The sequence below is a fragment of the Poecilia reticulata genome, chromosome 17 (assembly GCF_904066995.2).
Source record: "Poecilia reticulata chromosome 17, P_reticulata-male-v2, whole genome shotgun sequence".
Lineage (NCBI taxonomy): Eukaryota > Metazoa > Chordata > Actinopteri > Cyprinodontiformes > Poeciliidae > Poecilia > Poecilia reticulata.
In genome coordinates, this window is record NC_088846.1 from 1,720,241 (window position 1) to 1,746,517 (window position 26,277).

At 40.5% G+C, this 26,277-nt stretch overlaps 1 protein-coding gene across 2 annotated transcripts in view; it reads left to right on the forward strand.

Moving 5' to 3' along the window:
• cntnap2b (contactin associated protein 2b) overlaps positions 1 to 26,277 on the forward strand; it is a 99,457-nt gene that overhangs the window by 6,187 nt on the left and 66,993 nt on the right. For both annotated transcript variants that reach the window (XM_017309994.2, XM_008433525.3), the window contains exons 3-12: positions 6,906 to 7,099; positions 13,455 to 13,602; positions 13,865 to 14,068; positions 14,167 to 14,351; positions 15,536 to 15,679; positions 17,043 to 17,301; positions 21,954 to 22,103; positions 22,849 to 23,011; positions 23,211 to 23,317; positions 25,942 to 26,061. In XM_017309994.2, coding sequence (XP_017165483.1) covers positions 6,906 to 7,099; positions 13,455 to 13,602; positions 13,865 to 14,068; positions 14,167 to 14,351; positions 15,536 to 15,679; positions 17,043 to 17,301; positions 21,954 to 22,103; positions 22,849 to 23,011; positions 23,211 to 23,317; positions 25,942 to 26,061 — 1,674 coding nt within the window. The remainder of the gene's footprint in view (positions 1 to 6,905; positions 7,100 to 13,454; positions 13,603 to 13,864; positions 14,069 to 14,166; positions 14,352 to 15,535; positions 15,680 to 17,042; positions 17,302 to 21,953; positions 22,104 to 22,848; positions 23,012 to 23,210; positions 23,318 to 25,941; positions 26,062 to 26,277) is intronic.

Here is a 26,277-nt window from a genome sequence, read left to right on the forward strand (position 1 = left end):
ATTCTTATTCAGTATATTAAATTATATGACTAACAACATAAAGGGCTGCACAGTGGCGCAGTTGGTTGTTGCCTTGCAGCAAGAAGGTTCTGGGTTCGATTCCCGGCCTGGGGTCTTTCTGCATGGAGTTTGCATGTTCTCCCTGTGCATGCGTGGGTTTTCTCCGGGTACTCCGGTTTCCTCCCACAGTCCAAAAACATGACTGTCAGGTTAATTGGCCTCTCTAAATTGTCCCTAGGTGTGAGAGTGTGTGTGTATGGTTGTGTGTCCTGTGTGTCTCTGTGTTGCCCTGCGACAGACTGGCGACCTGTCCAGGGTGACCCCGCCTCTCGCCCGGAACGTTAGCTGGAGATGGGCACCAGCAACCCTCCCGACCCCACTGAGGGACAAGGGTGAAAGAAAATGGATGGATGGATGGATGACTAACAACATATTACTTAATATTCACATTTCTTTGCTGGTATAACCTAAATGTGTTGCATTTTAACATCTCACTTGAATTCTTGATCTACATGCAAATACTTGATATAACGTAAACACTGAGAAAAGGGGAAAAAAAGATTTGTAAAATGTAGAGTAAATTTTATTGTAGGTACAAACAGGATAGCAAAATGAACAGTGAATATATAATATACTTCCTAGCAGCTAATCAGACATCAGACTTGTTTTGTCTTTACTGGTGATTGTTACGACCCGGCTCGGCCAGGGGAAAGGGAAGTAACATTAAAGAAACCTAGGTGGTAAGGTTTAACAATTTAGAAGTTTATTGTTTGGGTTTTGACAAAAAAATAAAAAGGTAAAAATTAACAATAATCAAAAGGTAGGGACTTGCAACAAAAATGTACTAAATAAAACAAAATCCACAAAACAATCAGGGTTGTAAACCAAATATCTTAACCAAACAAAAATAGACTTTCCATACAGGTTAAACAAAAACAAACTACAAATCTGTAGCCAAGATACAAAAATCCCCCACAGGGACAAAGCGAGTTACACAAGCTATCAAGTTTACAGCAGTCGAAAAAAACAAACACCCAACAAAGTGGCAAGCTGTCTGAACAAAGGATCAGCCGCGCCTTCTCCCAGGAAGTCCTTGGTTTTTAAAGGGGAGGCCTCTTCAGGGATTGGTTGAGCTGGCAATTGATGAGCCAATCGCTGTAGGCCTCAGGGAGTGGCACAGGAAGGCAGGGCTGCATCCACTTCCAAGTGGAGTCAACTTGATTAGAAGCTGCAGATGTACAAAAACGGAAAAGAAAACATACACAAGGCCACTGGCCGTAACAGTGTTGAAAACTCGTCACTCTGGAGGAGAGGAAGTCCGGCTCAGCCCTGTCCAGGATGACTGCAGTGTCAGGGTAGCCAACAAAGTCTGCAGGTAGATTTTTGCATATTTGGTGCTCCGGTTTCAAGATCATAGTTTAACCAAGTACTGTAAATAAAAGGTTAGTCCATGTTGTGATGATCCGGCAGACCGTGGACTAATGGATGCCGTCAGCTGGTCCAAGTGCTTGGATCCAATGGAAAGGTAATCAGCACAGCGATCACGGCTCAGGAACATCACGTGGTGTTACGATGCAAACCTGAAAAATTTAAAACAAAAAAACTAATAAGCGTTCATATTTAGCTGCACAAAGTAATCAAAACTAATAAATCTTCAGCTCTTTTTGAGAGTTTGCTTGAAAATAAATTAACTATATCTCAGGAAATTAAATGTTTAAGTGAAATAGTTCTGGTATCACAAAGAAACTGCAAAAAATGTTTCAGAGGTGTAACAACACTAAAGTTACTGAGTAAGAGTGAACTGAAATATTTACTACTTAGAAAATGCATGTTAAAATCTGAATACTCTTGAAAGTGCAGCTGAAATTATTTTAAACTAGTAGCAGGCAAAGCACTGTGTTCGCCTAATACCTGCACCAACAGTAATACAAAAAATGATGCATAGAAGAGGCATTAGTTTATAAAAGTCGAGGCAAACCTACATTTACCATTTTAAAAACAAAAAGTAGCGGGAGGATGTAACTTCATAACCTAATTTTCTAAGAAGAATCTCAGAGGGGGAAAAAAAGGAGAAATTACGTTGTGTAATGCAAGAACAGATTATAGCAGCCAAGTGGAAAAATTCACTCTAACGTGGATTATAATTATGAAACGGCAAAGGTAGATGTCATATTTTCGGGATTCGGGAAATACGTGATTTGTACCATTTGTTCTGTGGGTTTTTTATGTGGATCGGTGCCACTTAAACGGCTGTGAAGCGAAGGTTTTGGACCTTAATTTGACTGACTACTTGTGTGGTTTGGATCGGGCTGAAGCATTGCTGCTCTTAGTTGATACCTGCTCGGTATCGCTTCAACTGCATGTTAAATGTATTTTGTATAATTGTCATATAAACAAAAGCTAAGGAGTTGCCTAAAAATAATTTCATACTCCGAATAACACAAACGCATCAACGCACTTATTGACTTGCCTTGTGCCGAATCGCTGCCGCTGTTCTCGTAGCAGTGGATTTCCTACGGCATTATTTTCCAACAAATTATTCCAGTGAACAAAGCACGTACAGCTCCCTTTTAACCTCCGTCTTCCCGTTTCTGAAGCTGGATCTTCAATATCCTCAAGCTTTGAAATAGCAGGCAGCTACAAACCGTGTGTTAGCTGTAGTGGCTAAGTTTTGGCTACAGTCGGCTTTTGCCTTGACATCAGCAGAAAAATGAAAAAAACTAAGCACTGGATGGTACCGGCTAATTACTGGACACCACGGCGCACAACAAAACTCAGTTGTTGTACCAGTAGCTCGCAGATGTTTTAAGTTTTGCGTCTTTTTCATGGTACAGATCTTGCAGCTTTGGCTACAAACAATAGGAGCAAGCAGGACCCGGAACCAATCTATGTGGCATAAATTCAAACGGAAATACGTCACCACCTCTCGTGGTATATACCCCATTATAAAGTCCTGCATCTCACCCCCTTGGGGGGACGCGTCCCACTATTTGAGAAGTACTGGTCTAGGGTAATGTTTCTCTGTTCCGGTCTTCAGGGACCACTGAACGGCATGTTTCAGATGTTTCCCTACTGCCACACACCTAACTTTAATAAGTCATTCTTCTGCAGTATTTGATTGCATGCAATCATTTGAATCAAGTGGTCTGGAAAAGAAACATGTCTAAAATATGCAGGGCAATGGTCCCCTTGAGGACCAGAATTGAGAAACACTGGTCTAGGTCCAGGACAGTAGTCTGCCTCACTTAAGGCAAAAAAAGTCAGAATCTACCAAGGATGACAATTCGTTTCAGGATCCAGTTACCAAATAATTTATCATACCGTCATGACTTCTCACTCAGATGTGGACTGTTGATCTGAAGTATATATCCACAGTGAGGTCAGACTAGGAAGTGAGTTCAACAAAATAAGTTTTAATAATCTGTTTCTCCGTATTGGCAGGAGATTTGTCATGTTTCTCTGACTTGGCTTACAAGAAGACACACATCTCAAAACGAGATGTTAGTGAAGAACTCAAATTGAGCGTGTTTTTTTTATGTTCTTTGCTCGCTAGTGGCTGGTTTTAAATTCTCCAACAAGCTTTTCCTGACTCAAAGTATTATTGTTTTGGAGAGGCTAAGCAAGAGTCTCGACTTAAATCTGAGAGATGGTAAAGAAGCCCTCCAATCTCTAGACCTGGAGCTTAGAGTGGTAAGTGATATATAGGGAAAGCGGACGCCCCTGTCTGGAGTTTAGTTCCCAACCTTTGAACCTTTGCTGCATAGAAAGTGTAAATAAAGACCACTAGTGTCAGAAGAACCACTAAAAGAAAATGTAAATATGGTTAGAAATATTTTTTTCCTAGATGTTATGTTATGTTTTTTTTTTTTTAGCTATATATAAACATGTGGATCTGGAGAATCCGTGTATGGTTCGTTCTTTGGTTTTTTTCGTTTCAAAATAAAATTGCAAAAACAAAACAAGAATGTGTTTTTTTTGTTTTTTCGTTTTTAAAACGAAATTAGAAAAAGGGCAACTGCAAAAATAAAAAAGAAAATGAGCTGTCAATTTCGGTTTTCATTATTTCATTTTTGGCAAGCGGTCTGACCCGGAAGTTCTCTCTGTCCGGCTTACACAGGGACCGTATCACACACATTATGCAGGCTGCAGGGAGACAAGCTTGTTCATTTCAGGCTATATACTGTAGTATTTTCTGCCAGCCGCAAGTCAGTTTAAGTAAAGCTCCTTTGAGAAACAAATAATACCAGACATCTGGTCACCGAGAAAAATGGTTAGCCTGAGTTTTTAGTTAAGTTTTTTATTTTGAAAGGCCAGAGCACCGGGGAGTGGCTTTCCACTGCAGCCATACTCGTCTCCTCTGGACCAGCAAGATGGCTTCCATTGCACTGCACCTCCAGCAGCGACAAACAGTAAGTACACTATTAATTTGTCACAAAAAGTTGTTTTAAGATGTTTTTAGGCTGGAAAGTAGCCCTTATACCTTAATTTACGCACTTAGTTATGTGCAGTTTGAAATATACTCCGGAGTTTTCGGAGCAGCGTAGCTCCGCTAACGGGGCCAGGCGGCTCCAGGCTCAGCGGCCGGGTGGAGTGTGTTTACCCCGTTAACCAAGGTCTGGGCAAGTCACCTGGTCGTATTCTGCTGCTTGATATCTGATCGTAGCGTCTCAAAAGTGTAACATGAAGAGTTTAATGTGTTTGCATATATACTGTTTGATACGTGTGTTAAAATATAATATTCCTCTCTGCAGAGTTCGATCCTTCTGAAGATCTTAGTATTTTCTAAACACTGACATCATCCAATACCAATTACTAATACTCCCTTCCTCTGATCTTTTTGTAGTTTGTAAATTCTTTTTGTAGTTTGTAAATATTTGTGTGTGTGAAATATATTCTTCCCTTCGATTGGCTTCTTATGTGCAGTGTGAACTTTTTTAAATATTTATTTTTATTGTTTCATACAGGCGGCTCTTAGGAGGAGAGGCCTCAGCTCCAGGTTTGGATGCAGCTTCCCAGAATCTCCCAGTGATCCTCTTCCTCCTCCTGACATCGTCTTCTTCACTGTCTCCTCATCTTTTATATACATAAATTATAGGAATATTTTTTCATGATTCCCCAAACATTGGCTGAATATCTGCTTGTATGTTATTGTAATAAATACATTTTTATGAAAACATTTCGTCTCTGTTTATTTTGTAAGATTTGAGTTTAAAGCTCTGATTACATAAAGGTTGATACAAATTAAATATTTGTTTTTTTTATGTTTCTTGCCAGTGCTAAGAAATAATGAAAAGTATCAACTCAAAAATTGTTCATTATGTTTAGTCAGTTGAGTTTAATAAGTTATAATAAATAGGACACGCTGGAGGGACGATGTCTCTCGGCTGGCCTGGGAACGCCTTTGGAAGAGCTAGAAGAAGTGGCTGGGGAGAGGGAAGTCCGGGCCTCCCGTCTGAAGCTGCTGCCCACACGACCCAACCCCATATAAGCGGAAGAAAATGGATGGATGGACAAACAGTCTCATGAAGGGGACAGAGGTTTTCATTTCTAATTGGACAGTCATACATCACTTATAAAAATGTGAAAAGATATTGTGAGGTGTTAAACCACAGAAGAGGAGAAGGGGCCTGTAACATTTTTCTAATACCTACTGATGTACAAGATTGTTTTTTGTTTTTTTTAGATTAAAGTCTGAATTCTGAGAGTAAAGACAGAATGATTACCTTTTTTTCTTTCCCAAATCCTCTTCCGTAGGCAAACATTTATTTAGTTAAGCTTTTAATAATCTGGGAAATTATTTCAAACATTTCCTACCTGGTAGAAATATATTTCTGCAAGAAATAGATTGCTATTTCTGGTATCTATTTCCAGGTATTTACCTGAAATAGATACTATCTATCAGTATATTGTATATAAATTTTTTTGTATATACAATATATTGTATATTTATTTTGGATAAATATACTATATTTATCCAAGATATTGTATATTTTGGATAACCTTTTTTGCATGCTTGTTCATGACATACCGGATTGTAATTGGTATGCTAATGCTGTTCAGAAAGGAAAAACTTAAACTAAAGGGTTTGAATGACTGGCAGAATGTTCTAGTCACGGTTTGAGCGTCTTTTTAAACCAGAGCAGATTAAAGGTTGGTAAAAAATAAAATAAAATTGGATGGCCTAACCCTTTAGATATTTACTGAATGGGAAGCTGCATTTAGCAGCCATTAGCTTCATATACAAAACAAAGTCGGAGTTAAAGGCTATCGGTGTGAAAGTATCATGATCAAATTAATTACATGCCGCTTTGGACGAGTGTAGAAAAACAAAGTGTGCGGGGCAGAACATATTGTGTATGTGTGATACGGCCCTTGTGTAAACCGGGTCAGATCGATTGTCAACAATGAAATAATGAAAAGCTAAATTGACAGCTCATTTTCTATTTGTATTTTTGCAATTGCCGTTTTTCTAATTTTGTTTTAAAAACAAAAAAACACATGCTTGTTTTGTTTTTCCAATTTTATTTTGAAACGAAAAAAACAAAGAACGAATCATACACGGATTCTGGAGCTTGCCTATTGCCAATTCACATTTTATTGTAGCACACTCACTGCTCAATGGTTAGATTGATTCAGCCATGGCTCTTGTCAGGAGTTTGTGTTTTTGGCCTTGATTGTAACAACAGTGAATTTGTTGAAAGCAGAGATAAAATGTTCATGAGCTCCATAGCAATGAGAATAGAGCCATTAATTAAGGAAAGACAAATGGATTTGATAAAAACAGGAGAAATCTTAGTGAAACTGAGTCATACCTGAGAGAAACTGTAGGAGTAGATAATTCTTTTTAATGTTTTTCTTCCTCCCCTGTTTTTAACATTTCTCACTCTGAACAACACAACACTTAGGTGCTGGAGGCTGGTCACCTTTGGATACAAATCGTTACCAGTGGCTGCAGGTAGACCTGGGCTCTAGGAAGCAAGTAGTTTCCATAGCAACACAGGGACGCTACAGAAGCTCCGACTGGACAAGTCAGTACCAGCTGCTTTATAGTGACACAGCCAACAACTGGAGACCATATTTAAAGGATGGAAACATTTGGGTAAGATTAAAATGAAAATTTTATTTGCAGAAAAAAAAGGGAGTCTTGTCACACAGAGACGCATGTAGTTTGAACAGTTTTATTTTAAATTAAGTTAGTTTATTTTATTGATATAACAAAAAAAATTTTTTTCCAACATTATCTTTATTGGTTTTACAACAATGCTTTCAATAATGTACAGGACATAAGTGTCATATCAAACAAAAAAAAGGGTAATTAAATTATTGTCCAGCATTCAACCTGCCTTTCTTTGCCAGTCAAGACATTGAGATCTCTTAGAGCAGCACTTATTACAAACAGAGTTTATAAGAAAAGAAAACCAACTCCCTTAACCCCAATCCCCCTGATTACCCTGAGAAAAAACAACAATTACGGTAACAACGGTTTCCCTATTTTCAGGAGTTAGCCCACATTATTTTAGTATTGTATGTGGATCAGAAAATACAAACTTTAATGTATTTTTCAAAGTAAAGAAATCAAGTATACAAATAAAGGACATTATCTTAGGACACTGCGCTGCAGAGAACCAACTATCCTTCATCCGCCCCACCCCTCACATCCATGCTCAATATATATTGTATAAAAGGACCCCAAATATTTTGAAATAGCGATAGTTTCCCTTTTATAATGTAAGTAATCTTTTCCAATGGTAATGTTGTGGACATTTCTTTAATCCACGTAATGAATTTCGGCTTACTGGTACTCTTCCATGAAAGTGCTATGACTCTCTTTGCAAGTAGTAAACATAAATCTACGGCGGTAATTATTTTTCTCGACAGATAATGTTTATCAGGATACAAACCTAGAATTAACAATTTGGGGTCCAAAGCTAGTTTTATATCTAATATAGCCTCTAGAGCTTGTTTAATCTCCCTCCAGAATTGTTGAACTTTCTTGCATTTCCAGACACAATGGAAGAACGTTCCCTTCTCTTCTCCACATCTAATACACAGATCTGGGATGGCACCATTATACTTATTAAGCTTTTCTGGCGTCACATATGTTCTCATTAGCCAATTATATTGCAGTACTTTGAGGCGAGTATTGGTAGTTTGTGCTTGTGCTTCAACACATGCCTTCTCCCAATCCTCTGAAGGCAAGTTCTCCTCAGGCATTGAGCTTCCATAAAGAAGACTCAGAGGATCCCTCCACCAACACGCTATATAGTTTTGAGATAATTCCCTTTCCCAAGCAATCATTCTTCATTTCGATTTCTAAAGTGGACAACGGGGGGATGGACTCACACTGATTTTGAAATATTCTAATAAAATTCCTCACCTGTAAATATTTAAAATAATGTTTACTTGGAATATCATACCTGTCCTTCAACTCTTCAAACGACATCATAAACCCATCCTCTGAATCCATAAGATCTATTGTCTTTAAACCTTTTTCAGCCCATTGCCTAAAACCAGGATCTGCCCTGCCTGGAGGGAAAAAATGGTTACCCCATATCGGACTGAAGCGTGATAGAGAGGAGAAATCTCCTAGATACCTCTTAACCTGATACCAAACCAAGATCATATTTCTAACTATAGGGTTTTTTGTCCTTTTTTTTAGTACTCTGATTTTTTCTGAGTAAATGTATTGGGGAAGAGGGAGAGATACAGAACAATTTTTGATATTCGCCCAAGGCAAGAGAGATTTATCTGTAAAGTAATGCATCATAGTCCTCAATTAAGCTGCCCAATAGTACCAAAGTGGATTGGGGCACCTGAGGCCACCTCTGTCGTACGGTAGGTACAAAAGTGATAATCGTAACCTTGGTCTTCTATTATTCCACAAAAAGCGTATGAAAATATTTTTTATTGCCGAGAATAAATTGGCAGGAGGTGGCAGTGGGATGTTCTGGAACAAATACAAAAGTTTAGGCATTATGTTGGATTTAAGAACATTAATTTGTGCTATAAGTGACAAGGGCAGGTTGTTCCATCTGTCTACAGAGGCAGTAATTGAGTCTATTATGGGATTATAGTTAACTGCAACAATGTCATTTATACATTGTACTATTCGAATCCCCAAATATGTAAAACAGTTTACCTTTTTGAATTGGAAAGGGTTCCCAACACTGTTTCTTTCTTCTGAATTAAGTAACATTAATGAAGACTTGTCTTTATTTACTTTATATCCTGATATTCTTCCAGGATATAAAGTATCCTGGATACTTTATACCTGGATATACTTTATCCAGGGTATAGAATCCAAGAATAGAATCCTTGGATTCTATTCCTTGGAATAGAATCCAAAGAATAGAAGCCTTGGATTCTATTCCAAGGCTGGAATAGAATCATTCAGTTTTTCCAAAAAAAGAATGACATCGTCAGCAATTAAAGCAATTCGATGTTCCTGTTGGCCTATTGTCAAACCTGTTATGTTTTTATGAGACCGCACCGCAATGGCAAACGGTTCTATTGCTAGAATAAATAATAAAGGGGACAGGGGGCACCCCTGCCTACATCCTCGCTTAATTTTGAATGATTTAGATACAACTCCATTTGTTACTATTTCAGCATAAGGCTCATTGTATAAAAATTTAACCCACCGGCAGAAATTGTCCTCACAGCCAAATCTTCTCAATATCTCAAATAAATAGGGCCATTCCACTCTATCAAAAGCCTTTTCGGCATCCAGTGATAACAAAGCTGTGTCTGTTTTTTCTTCCATATAATAAATAATATCCAACACTCGTCTCACATTATGAAATCCCTGTCTACCTACAATAAACCCATTTTGGTCACAAGTAATTATTTCGGGCAATATTCTCTCCAATCTTCGAGCCAAAATTTTAAATAGAATCTTTAAATCGACATTAAGAAGACTTATTGGTCTTACATTTTCACATTTATTACAAGATTTTTCAGGTTTGGGCAGCAAAGTAATCAGGGCTCCTCTTAAGGAGGCAGGAAGAATTCCCTTTTCAAATGAGTCCAAGTACATGTCAAAAAGGGGGTCTAGCAGTCTAGTTTTAAATTTCTTATAAAATTCTGTTGGCAGCCCATCTGGGCCGATATAACATCAAATTTACAGCAAATGTCATCTCATTCTTTAAGCAAAAACAGGTTTAATTTAAATGCAGCCAATTAAAATCCATATTAATTCCAAGTATCCTAAAATATCTCCAATTCATTACAAAACAATATCAAAAGCCATCAGGAATATGGTTCAGTCATAACACACAAAATAAAACGTAGCTACTTGAGTAACTGTAACCCTCTAGCAGAGTTAACATTCTGTCTCTAAAACCCGCACAATCATTATGCTGCATGATCTGCTAATGTCTTTTCTTCTGACATAATGACTACTAAGTGATAATGTGTAGCTTAACACTAACTAGTAACTGGTAAGTGTTTCATAAAAATAAACTTTTTAAGAATCTAATAATAAAGAACCTTGAAATAGATGGTCAGCACTGCTGAGTGGATGCCAATCATCTAATTACAAGAAATAGAAATACAATATAATTTATTGCAACAGAAACTACAGAAATAAAATATTTTACTCTATGTGGAATGAATCTATATAATACATAAGTTTCACTTTTTGAAATGAGTGACAAAGCATTGGGCTTTTCCACTATATTCTAACTTTTCTTTGTGTGGTACTATCAAATTTCAGAAACTTAAGAAAATATTCAGTGGTTCTTTAATTGTGGAAGATTTAAGACTAGTCTCAATAAATTAATTACTTTTGTTCGGAGGGCAGCTTGCCTCAGCCAAAGATTGCAAAAAATTTGAGCTCTCCGTTTACTCTGATAGAGGTATTTTCTCACATATACTGCTATGTGACTCCAGGTCATAATTGTCAGTCTGATACATTCTAGTCATTTAGTAAATTAAAGGGATTGATTACTATATTGATTATTGCTCATGTTATCAGGGAGACAGGTAGGAGAGTACTAGGTATGTCTTCTGGAAGGAAAGTTGACAAGGAGACTTGGTGGTGAAATAAGGAAGTGCAAATATGGATACAGAGAAAGAGAGCAGCCAAGAAGAAGTGGGACAATGTGAGGACTGAAGAGAGTCATCAGGAATACAGGGAGATGCAGCGTAAAGTGAAGGTAGAGGTAGCTAAGGCCAAACAAAGTGCATACACTGACTTGTATAATAGGCTGGAGAGTAAGGAGGGAGAGAAGAGAGAGAGAAGGACCAATATAGATTGGCGAGGCAGAGAGCTAGAGATGGGAAGGATGTACAAGAGGTTAGTGTTATTAAGGACCAAGATGGAACTCTACTGACAGATGCAAAAAGTGTGATAAGAAGATGGAAGGAGTACTTTGAAAAGTTGATGAATGAAGAAAATGAGAGAGAACAAAGAGGAGAAGCTGCTCCTGTGGATCAGAAAGTTGCACAGATTAGTAAGGATGAAGTCAGGAAGGTATTGAAAAGGATGAAGAGTGGAAAGGCAGTTGGTCCAGATGACATACCTGTGGAGGTATGGAAGTGTCTAGGAGAGCCAGCAGTAGAGTTTTTGTCAAGGCTAATCAATGACATCCTAGAGAGTGAGGAGAGTGAGAGTGCCTGAGGAATGGAGGAGAAGTGTGCTGGTACCAATTTTCAAGAACAAGGGTGATGTACAAAATTGTGGCAACTACAGAGGTATAAAGTTGAGTCATTCAATGAAGTTATGGGAAAGAGTTGTTGAAAGGAGAGGAATGAAGGTTAGCCGTAGCAAGACAGAATACATGTGTGTGAATGAGAGAGACCCAAGTGGAGACATGAGATTACTGGGAACAGAAATAAAGAAAGTGAAAGATTTTAAGTACCGTATTTTCCGCACTATAAGGTGCACCGGATTATAAAGCGCACCTTCAATGAATGGCCTACTTTAAAACTTTTTTCATATACACCGCATTATAAGGCACATAGAATAGACGCTACAGTAGAGCCTGGAGTTACGTTATGCATCCACTAGATGGAGCTGCACTAAAGAGAATGTCAACAAAACAGTCCGACTCCGGTCAGCGAGGAGAGCCTTCCGCGACTGGGCCGGGGCGTGGTCGGACAATGGTTACCCTTCTTCGTTCACGCACAGCATGTTCATGGAGAACGTGGTGCTAAATAACCTGCAGATGACCTGATTCTAGACGGTTGGTAGGTAGATAGGTCAGTCAAACTTTATTAATAGATTACAAACCAGCGTTCTGACAACTATCCCAGCATGCACCGCGCGCTTCTTCTATGGGCGAAAATGAAGTCGGCAGCTGCTTACCGAAGTTGCTAGACCTGTTGTGGCTCAGTATTGGTCCATATATAAGGCACACCAGATTATAAGGTGCACTGTCGGCTTTTGAGGAAATTGAAGGTTTTTAGGTGCGCTTTATAGTGCGGAAAATACAGTAGTTAGGGTCAACAGTCCAGAACAACGGTGAATGTGGAAAAGAAGTGAAGAAACGTGTCCAAGCAGGGTGGACTGGGTGGAGAAAAGTGTCTGGTGTGATGTGTGATAAGAGTATCAGCAAGAATGAAGGGAAAGGTGTACAAGACAGTAGTGAGTCCAGCAATGCTGTTTGGTTTAGAGACAGTGGCAATGACAAAGAGGCAGGAGGCAGAGCTGGAGGTAGCAGAGATGAAGATGTTGAGGTTCTCTTTGGGAGTGACAAGGATGGATAAGATCAGAAATGAATACATCAGAGGAACAGCTCATGTCAGATGTGTAGGAGATAAAGTCAGAGAAGTCAGATTGGGATGGTTTGGACATGTAAAGAGGAGAGACACTGAATACATCGGTAGAAGGATGCTGAGGATGGACCTGCCAGCAAAGAGACCTAGAGGAAGACCAAAGAGGAGATTTATGGATGGAGTGAAAGAGGACATGAAGGTAGTTGGTGTGAGAGAAGAAGATGCGGAAGATAGGGTTACCTGGAGACGGATGACTCACTGTGGCGACCCCTAAAGGGAAAAAGCCACAAGGAAAAGAAGAAGACTGCTATGTGACTCCAGGTCATAATTGTCAGTCTGATACATTCTAGCTATTTAGTAAATTAAAGGGATTGATTACTGTACTGACTCACAGGGACCTGATGAGGAACTTTTATCACTTAGTTCAGCAGTCACAACCCAAAAATTTTATTTTTCTAAGTCATCAAAAGGCTGGTGGATAGCTACAAAGAACCTGTAACATCAAGATTCTTGATGTTAAGAACCTGGACATCTAGTAACATGTCATGTTACGTACATGACATATAAGTAATATAAGTCATGTAACAGAACAGTATTTCCAGCTCATCTAAGTTATATTTTCTAAGACCTTGAAACCCTTCATCCAAACAGAGCAAAACACAACAATGAAAATGTATTTTATTGCAGCAGAAAAATGAGAGAAAATAAAATAGCCTAATAATAATCACGTGTTTCAGACATTTAAGGGGAATAATAACAGTGAAGATGTTGTACATGAAGAATTACAACATGCCATAGTGGCCCGCTACATCCGCTTTATCCCACTGCACTGGAGCCAAAAGGGGCGGATTGGAGTCCGCTTGGAACTCTATGGCTGTTCATATTGTAAGTAGAAATGCACAAACAAACAAAAATTGTGAAATGTGATTGACTGAATATAATACAATTATTGTGTATTGCTGAAAATTAACTGGACCCTTTCATTTTTTAAAGTACCTGGAGATTTTTTCATATAAAGCAGAACTAATTTATGAATAACTACCAACACTCTTAGGTTAGCACTCTTAGACATTTGCTGGTTTGTGATTCCAGATTAATTCCTTATGCAAAATATTGAATTTGACTTTCTTTTTCCTATGTCTCAAAGGGGCTGATGTTATCAGTTTTGATGGCCATAGCATCATCTCTTATCGCTTCAGGAGTAAAAAGATGAAAACTGTGAAAGATGTTATTTCTCTAAAATTTAAAACCACAGCCAGAGATGGTGTGCTGCTTTATGGGGAAGGACAGCAAGGAGACTACATCCTGCTGCAGCTTCACAGGGCAACAATGGAGCTGAGCATCAACTTAGGTAGGAACATTAAAAGGTGAAAGGACTGTATATATTATCTTTCAGAAATGACTTGTGGGATGTTAACCACCTGTGTTGTTTGTGTTGCTTTTCTCCAGGTAGCAGTCAGTACAATCTGATTAAAGGTCACACCTCCGTAACCAGTGGAAGCTTATTAGATGATGGTCACTGGCACTCTGTTGTCATTGAGCGTTACCGTAGAAATATTAATTTTACATTGGACCACCAAACTCAACAGTTCAGGACTAATGGAGGGTTTGAGCACCTGGACCTCGACTATGAGGTAAACTGTCCATGAGTCATGCTGTCAAGCACTATATTGGTATTGGTCAAATAAGAAACAAACATTTTTGTGAGTGGGAAGGAAGGAGTTGGTCGTGGTATTTATTTTGCTATGTGATAGTGATACAGTTCTAGATTGGGAGTGTGGGGGAAGTGTTTAACTGGTAGTTTTTTCACTGTGTCCAAATTGTAGGAATTTGGACACATTTAATTTAATTGTTCATCCCCATGGTGATTTGTGAGCTGGGAATGCAAAAATGCATGTTGTCCTAAAAATGTTAAAGAAAATCTTTGATTGTTTCAAATGAAGCATCTCAGTTTTAGAAATGTTGAGTCTAAATTAGTTGTGCTTCAGTGGAAGGATAATTCATCATTACAATAAGTACAATACATAAGGCTACATACTACCTAGTTTTAATCTAAACGTTCATTCCAGTGTTTTTTTAAAAGCAAAATTTGCCGCAGAGCACACCAGTCTGACTCTCTTCTCTCATCTTTTCCTCAGTATTTGAAAGCATTGTTCAGTCTGTTTACGTCCACACAGGTGTGACTCCAGTTAACTCAAAGGTGTCAAATCAAGTTTGTGGAAGGATTCCCAATGTTTGGCATAAGTCATACATTTTAAAAAAAATATCTAAAAAGCTATTTCAAAAATGTTTTTAATATTCATTTTCCTCTTTGTCTATCAACATACAGCTCTGGAAAAAATTAAGAGACCGCTGCACTGAACCCCACCAAATAATGATTTCTGAACTCTTCTTGAATGAAAACAGTAGTATTGTTGTTTCTAAATGAATAGGAACTTGTTTTCTTTGCATTACTTGAGGTCTGAAAACCTCAAGTAATTAGGTTTCTTTCTGCTTCTTTTTCATTATTTTGACCATTTCTCATTTTCTGCAAATAAACACTAAATATATGCTTTGAATTTCAGAGACATGTCAGTAGTTCATAGAATAAAAGAACAATATTCATTTTACTCAAAACATATACCTATAAAAAGTAAAATTAGAGAAACTGATCATTTTAAGTGGTCTCTTAATTTTTTCCAGAGCTGTAAATGTAAATTTTCACTTGTGTGGTGAATTTCACACGTTCACTGACCACAGTGTTGGCATGTTTCATTCTAAATGAGTTTACACATGTATTTAGTGACGGCAATCCAAACTGTGCTATGTGTTTTCTTAGCTTACCTTTGGAGGACTTTCTGAATCTGCAAGAATGAGTTTAGGTGGCAAAGAGAACTTTGCTGGCTGCTTGGAAGGAATCACCTACAATGGAGACAACATCACCAGCTTGGTGCGCAGGAAGAAGGTGGACACCTCCAGCTTTGTAAGAGTCCCTACTTTTTCTTGCACGTTTCTTGTTTAACATTTTGTTTGAAAAGCAAAGATAAGGTCTTATAGCCATATTAGGAGATATCAGCCTTAACATTTTCCAAATCTTAAATGCGCTTTTCAAAATCTGTCAAACAAACTCGACAAAGTCTCTCTGGTGTGTCTAAGGTGTGAATTTATAAAAAAAAGATAGACACTTGATTTCAGTGTATGTATTATATAGCTATATAAATAAACTGCAAAGGACATGTACACACAGGATATTGGTGGGTTGATGCTGAATGTGCAACAATTTTAACAAATTTTCTGAGTGTTTAATGGTTTTTTGGTGGAGAGAAAATCAAATTTTTGATTCATCAAGATGCAGACATGGACAATTTTGACTAGAATAAGAAAGATAAACATCAAAACTTAATCTTTATTTATGACCAAGCGTGTAATTGCAGCACCAGGATAGTTAATGACAGTCCTGCACAGTCAGTCCTCAAAGCAGTGCTTTAGTTTTTTCTCTGGTCATCACACCTGAATCAAATGATGGTTCATTAGCAGGCCTCTGCAGAACGTTGACATGGAGATGTGTGGACCATTTTAATCATTTATGGTGAACACAACATCACACAAGTTAGTCGCCACTTGGCTTACTCAGCTGGCCATAAAAGGTTGAGCAGCTAAAATCTTTCCTTTCCTCTGCATGCATTCCCTGTAACACTGCACTTCTGGATCGGTGTTCAATGACATTATTGAACAGTTTATTGGATGTACTTTCTGTTAAGCTGATCACATGTCTAAACACAGGTAAAAGCCAATTAACAAAAAAAGTTCCAAAATACTTGCAGTTTGCTTAGTGAGAGACTCAGACACTGATTTGATCCTTGAGTCTTAGTACACAGTGAAATGGCGAATGGCTCTCTGAATCAGTTATGGTACCTCCACTGTGATAATCTCACAGTAGAGTCAGTTTCACATTTCACATGACTCAATCAATACATGACTTAGATTAGTTTTTTATTGATTTTGATAAGCTAGTTAGAAGCAATGATGACCAACTGTGGCTGTGGAATTCCTACTACTTAATATTTTTTACTGTTTTCTTTGCCATTTGGTTTGTTTGGATTTGCGGTTCAAAATGAGAGGTTTTCAGTGAGATGCATCCTAAAGGATAGCTGTTCACAGTCGTAGTCAAGAGGCCTGATGGTCAGATTGAGTCACTCGCTCAAAGACCGTTTTAAAAAAATAAAGACACGAGTGGAAGATCACTGAATCATAAGCACTTAGGAAGCAGGAAGTGGTTTGTTTTGCCTTTTGTGGTTATTTCTTACAGCTAATTTTTCTACCACTGAATTTATGTTTTACTGCAGCGTAACCTGACATTCACCTGTGCTGAATCCAGCTCTTTTCCTGTCTACTTCAACTCCACATCCTTCCTGCGACTGCCGGGTCAGAGGGACAGTGACACTCTCTCAGTAAGTCTGTCTTTCAGGACGTGGAACCCCAACGGAGTGCTGATGTTCACACAACTGGCTGAGGGTTGGTTGGAGATGTTACTGATTGAAGGCAAGATAACCGTCTACATGAACGTGACACAGAAGAGGAGCACACGTATTGACATTTCTTCAGGTGAGCTCAGCTCTGTGTTTATAATGGCTTTGGAAAAACTTTTGGTTGCTTGGCTCGTGTTGCAGAAAGCAAGAGGAGACAAGTGAAAGCTGGATTGATTGATTATTTTATTACATTTGATGAAAATATGCTTATGTAGATGATCTCTGCTAAACTATGAGATTTTGTGACTGAATGTGCTGTAGAAGATCACTGACCAATAATGTCATGTATGGTGAGAATTGAAGGAATCTGTCTTAACAGATTGGGCCTGCGGCCATTCCTCTGTGTGTTCAGCTTTGGGCTGCAGAACTACCTCAAGATCCACTCCTAGGAAAAGACTCCTCCTAGAAAGAGTAGAATCGTGACTGTTAGAGCTAAACGGGTTCAACGGCAAGCTTGTCCATTGTTTTCTCTCATTGTGTTGCAAGTGTGGAATGGATACTTTAACAAATATTTTACCATGAAAGTTTTATGTGGACAGATGGTGTTAAGCTTGATATCCTTAAGATTATATTACTCCATGCTGATTAACACAGCATAGAGCAATCAAGGCACCAGAATATCTGGACACAAGGGGCTATAATCAGGGATGAAAGTAAGCCGGTACTTTTAAAAGATTCTGAGCTGGTACGCAGTACTGGGAGAACGGCTGCACTTTGAGTCAGAATAGATCTGTGTTGAAATAGGCAGTCGAGAACTCGAGTGGTGTTCTGTTGTTGGACTTCTGTGCTCGTCATTGTGATTGTCCATCACGAACACCATGTTCAAGCATAAGGGCGTCCATATGTGCACTTGGCACCAGGACACCCTAGGCCGCAGATTCGATGATCGACTTTGTCATCGTTTCATCGGATCTGCGGCCGTATGTCTTGGACACTCGGGTGAAGAGAGGTGTGGAGCTGTCCACTGACCACTACCTGGTGGTGAGTTGGCTCCGGTGGTGGGGGAGGAAGCCGGTCAGACCTGGCAGGCCCAAACGTGTAGTGAGGGTCTGCTGGGAACGTCTGACGGAGTCCCCTGTGAGACGGAGCTTTAACTCCCATCTCCGGCAGAACTTTGAACACGTTCTGGGGGAGGTTGGGGACATTGAGTCTGAGTGGACCATGTTCCGTGCCTCCATTGCCGAGGCGGCTTAGTTCCGTGCCTCCGTTGCCGAGGCGGCTTATCGGAGCTGCGGCCGCAAGGTTGTTGGTGCCTGTCGTGGCGGCAACCCTCGAACCCGTTGGTGGACACCTTCAGTGAGGGATGCTGTCAACCTGAAGGAGTCCTATCGGGCCTTTTTGGCCTCTGGGACTCCAGAAGCAGCTGATGGGTACCAGCGGGCAACGCGGCATGCAGCTCGGGTGGTCGCTGAGGCAAAAACTCGGGCGTGGGAGGAGTTGGGAGAGGCCATGGAGAAAGACTTCCGTACGGCTTTGAGGCGATTCTGGTCCACCATCCGGCGTCTCAGGAGGGGGAAGCAGTGCAGCACCGACACTGTTTATAGTGGGGATGGTGTGCTGCTGACCTCAACTCGGGACATTGTGGGCCGGTGGGCGGAATACTTCGAAGACCTCCTCAATCCCACCAACATGCCTTCTGTTGAGGAAGCTGAGCCTGGGGACTCTGGGTTGGGCTCTCCAGTCTCTTGGGACGAGGTCGCCGAGGTGGTCAAAAAGCTCCTCGGTGGCAGGGCCCTGGGGGTGGATGAGATCCGCCCGGAGTTCCTTAAGGCTCTGGATGTTGTAGGGTTGTGTTGGCTCACGCGACTCTGCAATATCGCATGGACATCGGGGGCAGTTCCCCTGGATTGGCAGACTGGGGTGGTGGTCCCCCTGTTTAAAAAGGGGGATCGGAGGGTGTGCTCCAATTCAGGGGAGTCACACTCTTAAACCTCCCTGGTAAGGTCTATTCAGGGATCCTTGAGAGGAGGGTCAGTCGGATAGTCGAACCTCGGATTCAGGAAGAGCAGTGTGGTTTTCGTCCTGGTCGTGGAACACTGGACCAGCTCTACACCCTCAGCAGGGTCCTGGAGGGTGCATGGGAGTTCGCCCAACCAGTCTACATGTGTTTTGTGGACTTGGAGAAGGCGTTCAACCGTGTGCCTCGGGGGACCCTGTGAGGGGTTCTCCAGGAGTATGGGGTACCGGGCCTTTGATACGGGCTGTCAGGTCCCTGTATGACCGGTGTCAGAGTCTGGTCTGCATTGCCGGCAGTAAGTCGGACTCGTTTCCAGTGAGAGTTGGACTCTGCCAAGGCTGCCCTTTGTCACAGATTCTATTACCTTCATGGACAGAATTTCTAGGCGCAGCCGAGGTGTTGAGGGGATCCGTTTTGGTGGCCTTAGGATCGCATCTCTGCTTTTTGTGGATGATGTGGTCCTGTTGGCTTCATCAGATCGTGATCTGCAGCTCTCACTGGAGCGGTTCGCGGCCGAGTGTGAAGCGGCCGGGATGAGGCTCAGTGCCTCCAAATCCGAGGCCATGGTCTTGAGCCGGAAAAGGGTAGAGTGCCTTCTCCGGGTCAGGGGGGTCGTCCTGCCTCAAGTGGAGGAGTTTAAGTATCTGGGGATCTTGTTCACAAATGGGGGAAGAAGGGAGCGGGAGATAGACAGGCGGATTTGGGGCAGCGTCTGTCGTGAAGCAGGCGCTGTACCGGTCCGTCGTGGTGAAGAGAGAGCTGAGTCAAAAAGCGAAGCTCTCGATTTACCGGTCGATCTACGTTCCCACCCTCATTTATGGTCATAAGCTTTGGGTCATGACCGAAAGAACGAGATCCCGGATACAAGCGACCGAAATGGGATTCCTCCGCAGTGTGGCTGGGCTCTCCCTTAGAGATAGGGTGAGAAGCTCAGTCATCCGGGAGGGACTCAGAGTAGAGCCGCTGCTCCTCCACGTTGAGAGGAGCCAGTTGAGGTGGCTCGGGCATCTGGTAAGGATGCCTCCTGGACGCCTCCCTGGTGAGGTGTTCCGGGCACGTCCCACCGGGAGGCCTCGGGGAAGGCCCAGGACACACTGGAGGGACTACGTTTCTCGGCTGGCCTGGGAACGCCTTGGGATTCCCCCGGAGGAACTGGAAGAAGTGCCTGGGGAGAGGGAAGTCTGGGCCTCCCGACTGAAGCTGCTGCCCACACGACCCAACCCCGGATAAGCGGATGGATGGATGGATGGATGGATGGATGGACGGACGGACGGACGGACGGACGGACGGACGGACGGACGGACAGAATTGCGCAACACCTTGTTGAAACCATAATCACTGAGATTATTATTGTTGTTGGGTCATTAATTTGAACACGTTTTGTTGATTTTTGTTGTTGTTCTTTAATAAAGTTACGAATGTTTTGATAAGGAGTCAGAGGACGTGGTGGTCTCAGCGAACTGGCGGCGTTCAGTTTGTCACCCAATGCCGAGATTGACTCAAAACCTTCCGTCATCGACATATTCATAACAGTTTCTGTTATGAACAGAAACTGTTATGTTTCTGTTCATAACAGTTGTTATGAACAGAAACAACTGTTCATATTGTTTCTGAACAGTTCAGAAACAATATGAAATGGGAAAAAAGTTATTCATTAACCGATTAAGTCGTGTTTTAGATTGTTCTTAAAAAACTAATCAGTCACGGCTGATTAGTGAGCACACTCAGCTGCACAGTGAACCTATTGATTCTTTACAGCAGACAGCAGCTCCACTCGCAGGTACTGCGTACCCCAGCTAAATCTTTTAGGGGTACGCAGTACCCTGCCATACCCCCTTACTTTCACCCCTGTATATATCAGGTTTTTTCCTGCCGATACCGATCACTGATACCGATCACATAATTATTATTATTGTTTTATCATAAACACTACCGGTTACATTATGTGGAAAAAGAAACCATGAATTCACCTTAATTTAGACAAAAACTTGTTTTTAATAACTTTTTCCAAGAAGAAAACTAAACAAAACAGGCATTCTGCAAATTGTTCTGCTATCGGTAATACTATCTTTAACAGACTGATAACATATGAAGGCTCTGAAGAGGCTAAATAATGCAAAGAGCCAAAATAAAACCTCTCAACATTGCCAAAAAAATTCAAGTATAAAACTTAACATTCAAAGGCAAATACAAGTTCCATTACAATAAACAATCCAGAGTTACTGAATGAAAACTTCCTGACTTGACGTGCTTCAATTTTCCGCCGCAACACGCAAACTTCCGCATTCACTCAGTGCGTTATAGTTACACATCGCTTAGGATTTGTTGCTGCGCGTTTGCGCAGTGTGAAGGAAAGAGGAGACCAGCTGCACAGGCAGGCTGCGAAATGAGATGCAGGTGATCGGTATCGGCAACAAGAGCCAATGATCATCGATCATACACTTTTTCACGGAAATCGGCCGATTATGATCGGTGACCGATCGATCGGCACACCTCTAATATATATATAATATACATATATAACATTCTAAAGTGGTTTTAGTTCTACGTTATCCATACAGGTAGCCTATAGGACAGGAAAATATTAAAGATTTTGTTTTGGTTTGTACAATGAGCCACTGATGATTTTCGTTATAGAACTGGCAAGAATTTGAAACTACTTTCACCCCTATTTATAATCTCTAGAGGCCTTTGCAGATTTTTCATTTTTAATCCTGTTGATTAATTGTGATACTTAAATGTTCAAATAAAATTATATTTTCACCTTTCAGGTATAGGTCTGAATGATGGCCAGTGGCACAGTGTTCATTTAAATGCACTGGACAACTATGCCATGCTGACGGTAGATGGAGATGAAGCATCCACTGTTAGGACCGCTATTCCTGGCCAGATCAAGACAGGAGGAACCTACTACTTTGGAGGTAATTGATACCTTACCTCATTTACTTTTACAACCAAAGAAAAAGATTAAATAGTTTCCAGTATTTTCTCCTAAGAGTCACTTCTATGTACACAGTTTAAATGTTAAAGGAAAAGTAAAGTAATAGAAAACGAGGCTCTGAAATGATTCAGATATGGTTATCTGTTTTGGGTCTTTTCCTTTTGACTTTAGCATCTCAAAATGATTACTAGAAACTACAGAAACAAAAACACAGTGACAGTGACCACAGCTAAAAAAAACTTTGAGGTTCAGTTACAAGCCAACAATTAGTATTTGATATATTTTTAGTGTTTGAATGAATCAATCTCGCTCCTAAGTTGGGGGGACATATGACTCATATCATTCTTAAGGATACTTTAGTGTTTTAGAATATCATTATTTTCCCCCCATCTGTCAGTGGTGGGTACATTGTAGAAAATGTTATGCAAGTGAAAGCTGTTTTTGATTCTGCTGAAAGTGGTTTGATAGCTAGTTGCTGGATCAAAGCAAACTTCAAACCTGATTGAAATTTCAGCAGGATTGGACTCAGACTCTTGTAATAGTGCTACACTTTCAAGACCAATAGGGATGTTCTGAATGAGATATTTTGGTGGGTTACTTTCAGCTCTATGTTGCATATTTCTACTAAAAGGTTCAAAAAGCTGTTTGTTGCTTAATATGTTTTCTATTTCAAAATGTACAAAGTTTACTACTGATGACATTTCTCCTTTTTTCACCATCTTCAGGCTACTTCCCACACACTAGCATTTGGTCACTACAGCGCTCTTTCCAGGGCTGCATTCAGATGATCCACATAGATGACCACCTAGTGGATCTGTGGGCTGTGGAGGAGGGTCACATTGGAACCTTCGAAAATGTTAGCCTGGATATGTGTGCAATTATAGACAGGTATATTTCTGAGAAATACTGTAAAAACACAAATTTGGGAAATTTTAGTGAGTACCTGATCGCCAGGAAATAAATATTTGAGGCTTTAGGTTTAAAACTCGGTTAGAGTGCTGTGATTCTGCAGCTCCTCTTATGATTTGGAAAGAGCAGAGTTCTTGCTGACTTCACATTATTTTCCTACTGCCATGTGTGAGGACAGGTGTGTTCCCAACCACTGTGAACATGGAGGGAAATGCTCCCAGACATGGGATACATTCAGCTGCAATTGCAGTGGTACTGGCTACTCTGGAGCAACATGCCATACATGTAAGTTCACACACAGATCACCTAGAACTGTATGTCAAATATTCAGTGAATTGTTACTCTGTTAAGAGATGCCTAATACAGAATGTAGGATTAGACTACATTGGATATGACAAAAAGTAAATTTATTTAGAGGCTTTAAATAGTTAATACACAAAACCAGGGTTTATCAACCTTTTTGAAAAGCAGAACTACTTCAGGATGCTCAACACAAAGGGCCAAAACTATTCATACTTGTGGCATATATAGGTTAAAATATTGTCAATTCACCATGTTTCTTTGGATTGTAATACGTATAAGAAATAGTAAAACCTGAGGTGCTTTCTAACCTCAAAGACTTGGAGGACTTGTCAATGTAAAGTTTATTTATAAAGCACTTTAAAAACAGATCAACTGCACCAATGTGCTGTGCAGTATTCATAAAGCACAGATAAAACAGAATAGAATTGAGTGCTGTTATTTTGGATTCAAGTCTTTTTGCCCACATACAGAATACTATCAGGAGAACAGGAAATCAGATAGAGTTTATTTTGACAATGATGAAATGTGAAATTGGGTGGTTCCTGTCCTGTGGATGGAAGTCCAGGTGCTGCACCACACCTGACTAGAATAATTAGGTCATTAGCAAGGCTCTGGAGAACTTATCTACACAAGAAGGAGGTAACTAAGCCATTTCATTCCAGTGTTTTGTACATTTGGCACATCTAAAAACGGCAGGATAGTGGCCCTTGAGGACTGGAGTTTGACACCCCTGGGTTTGTAGAAGTGAAGCATCTGATGGTGGATTTGAGTTCTTGATTCATGCGTTCAGTTTGTCCATTTGACTGGGGGATGGTAACCAGATGCGAGTGTGACTTTAGCATCCAATGCCAAACAGAAATCTTTCCATACCTTGGATGGAAATTGTGGACCATGATCAGAGAGGATTTCTTGGGGAATGCCATGTCACCGGAAGACATGTTTTACCAGGAGTTGAGCAGAAAACTGTGGGGAGTTTTCTGAGTGGGACAAGATGACATGGTTTAGAGAAGCAGGCAATAATGGTTTTTGATAATGGTCATACCTTTAGAAACTGGGAGTTCAGTGACAAAGTTGATGAAAATATGTGTCTAGGGAAGTTTGGGGATCGATAGAGGTTACAGAAAACTTTGGGATGGTTTATTTCTAGCACAGACGGAACAGGCGAGGACGAATTCTTTTACATCTTTGTGGACTGATGGCCACCAGAACCTGTGGTTGATGAGAGCGATTCCGGGGTGAGCTGAAAACTTTGCTGAGTGGATCCAATGGATGAGACGTGTCGGACTGAGGTAGGTACATAGATCTTGTTATGGGGGAAGGTACCAGGATCAGGTCCAGTTTGTTGTGCTTGGCAAATGAGGTCTCCAATCTCCCAAGTAACAGAGGTGATGGTGTAGGGGAGGTAGGATAGCAGGTTCTCTCTCAGAATCAGGTTAGGGGAGTCGGGTTTGATGTTCTTGGAACCAGGGCGATAGGAAATAGAGAGGTTGAATCTGGAGAACAGCATTGACCAACGGGACTGACGGGGCTTTAGTCTTTTGGCAGACTGGAGATAGGAGAGGTTCTTGTTATCAGTCCAGACCAGCACGGGATGTTCTGTGCCTCCAACCAGTGCCACCACTTCTCCAGGACAAGCTCAAACAGCTAGCAGTTCACAATCTCCCACATCATAATTGCGTTCAGCAGGGGACAATCTGCGGGAGAAGAAAGCACAAGGATGGGTTTTATTGTCCGAGTCTGAGACGGGTGTGCCCTCCAGGTAGTGCAGCCTCTAGGCACTACCTAGTGGATGATGAGGGAAACAATAGACAAAATAAAATCCCCACAAAGAGCCAAAACCCCAGTTCCCAACAGTTGTAAAGTTAAGCAACATTGGTTTCCAATGATTTTGGGGGAAATAAATATTTTAACATGCTATTTTTAATAAAAGGCCAACTAAAATGGCTGATGTTTTTTTCTTCAAAATTGACACTCCTTTTGCATTATTTCTTATGAATAAGGATCAAAGTGAAACTTTGCCCTTCATGTGTTATAGACTGGAATGAAAAGTCTCCAGCTAGTTCCACACTAGCTGGAACTAATGTGTGTCTAGAATGACGTTTGTGATGCATAGCGAATGCAGTAGAGAACAAATTTCCATTATGATTACAACCACATGAGTTTAAATAACAGTGTGAACTACAAGATGAAAGTTCTGGTGCTGTAATTGAATGGTAGCCTCCCCTCTGTCGGACTGCCCAGGGTAGCTGTGGTTACAAAGTAACTCATTGCTATTAATGTGTGAATGTGTGTATTAATCTGTAAATGACTGATTCTTGTGTAAAGTGATTTTGACTTTTTGGATGTGATAAAACTCTACACTACACTACTCTACTTAAGATTATTTAGGATTATAAACCTTTGGTTTTGAATGTTTCTCCCTGGTCAAATATTTGGACACAAGTAAATCAAAAGGTTAAATCTGCTTGGGATCTGAACATGTAGACTCAGGATAAGCTATACATTCTCATAAAAAGGTTGACCTGCAAAACTTGACCACTTAACTTTATGAACAACATATGTGTGGTGGTCTTCTTCTCCATCTGTGTGTTGCATCTTCTCTCTAGCACTGTATCAGCAGTCCTGTGAGGAGTATAAGCATCAGGGGAAGAGCTCAGGCAACTTCTGGATTGACCCTGATGGTAGTGGCTCTCTATCCCCCTTCAGAGTACACTGTGACATGACAGGTGAGATGTTTAAGCTAGAATAATCAGAATTAGTACAGAGTTAGTAGTAGAATAATCAGAGCAGAAGTTAACGCTCTCATATACAGTGATGACTCATTTTTCGTGGGGGTTGCGTTCCAAAAATAACCTGTGATAAGCAAAATCCACGAAGTACAGTTACCTTTATTTTTTACGATTATTACACAGCATAATTATATACTCTACATTGAAACCAAA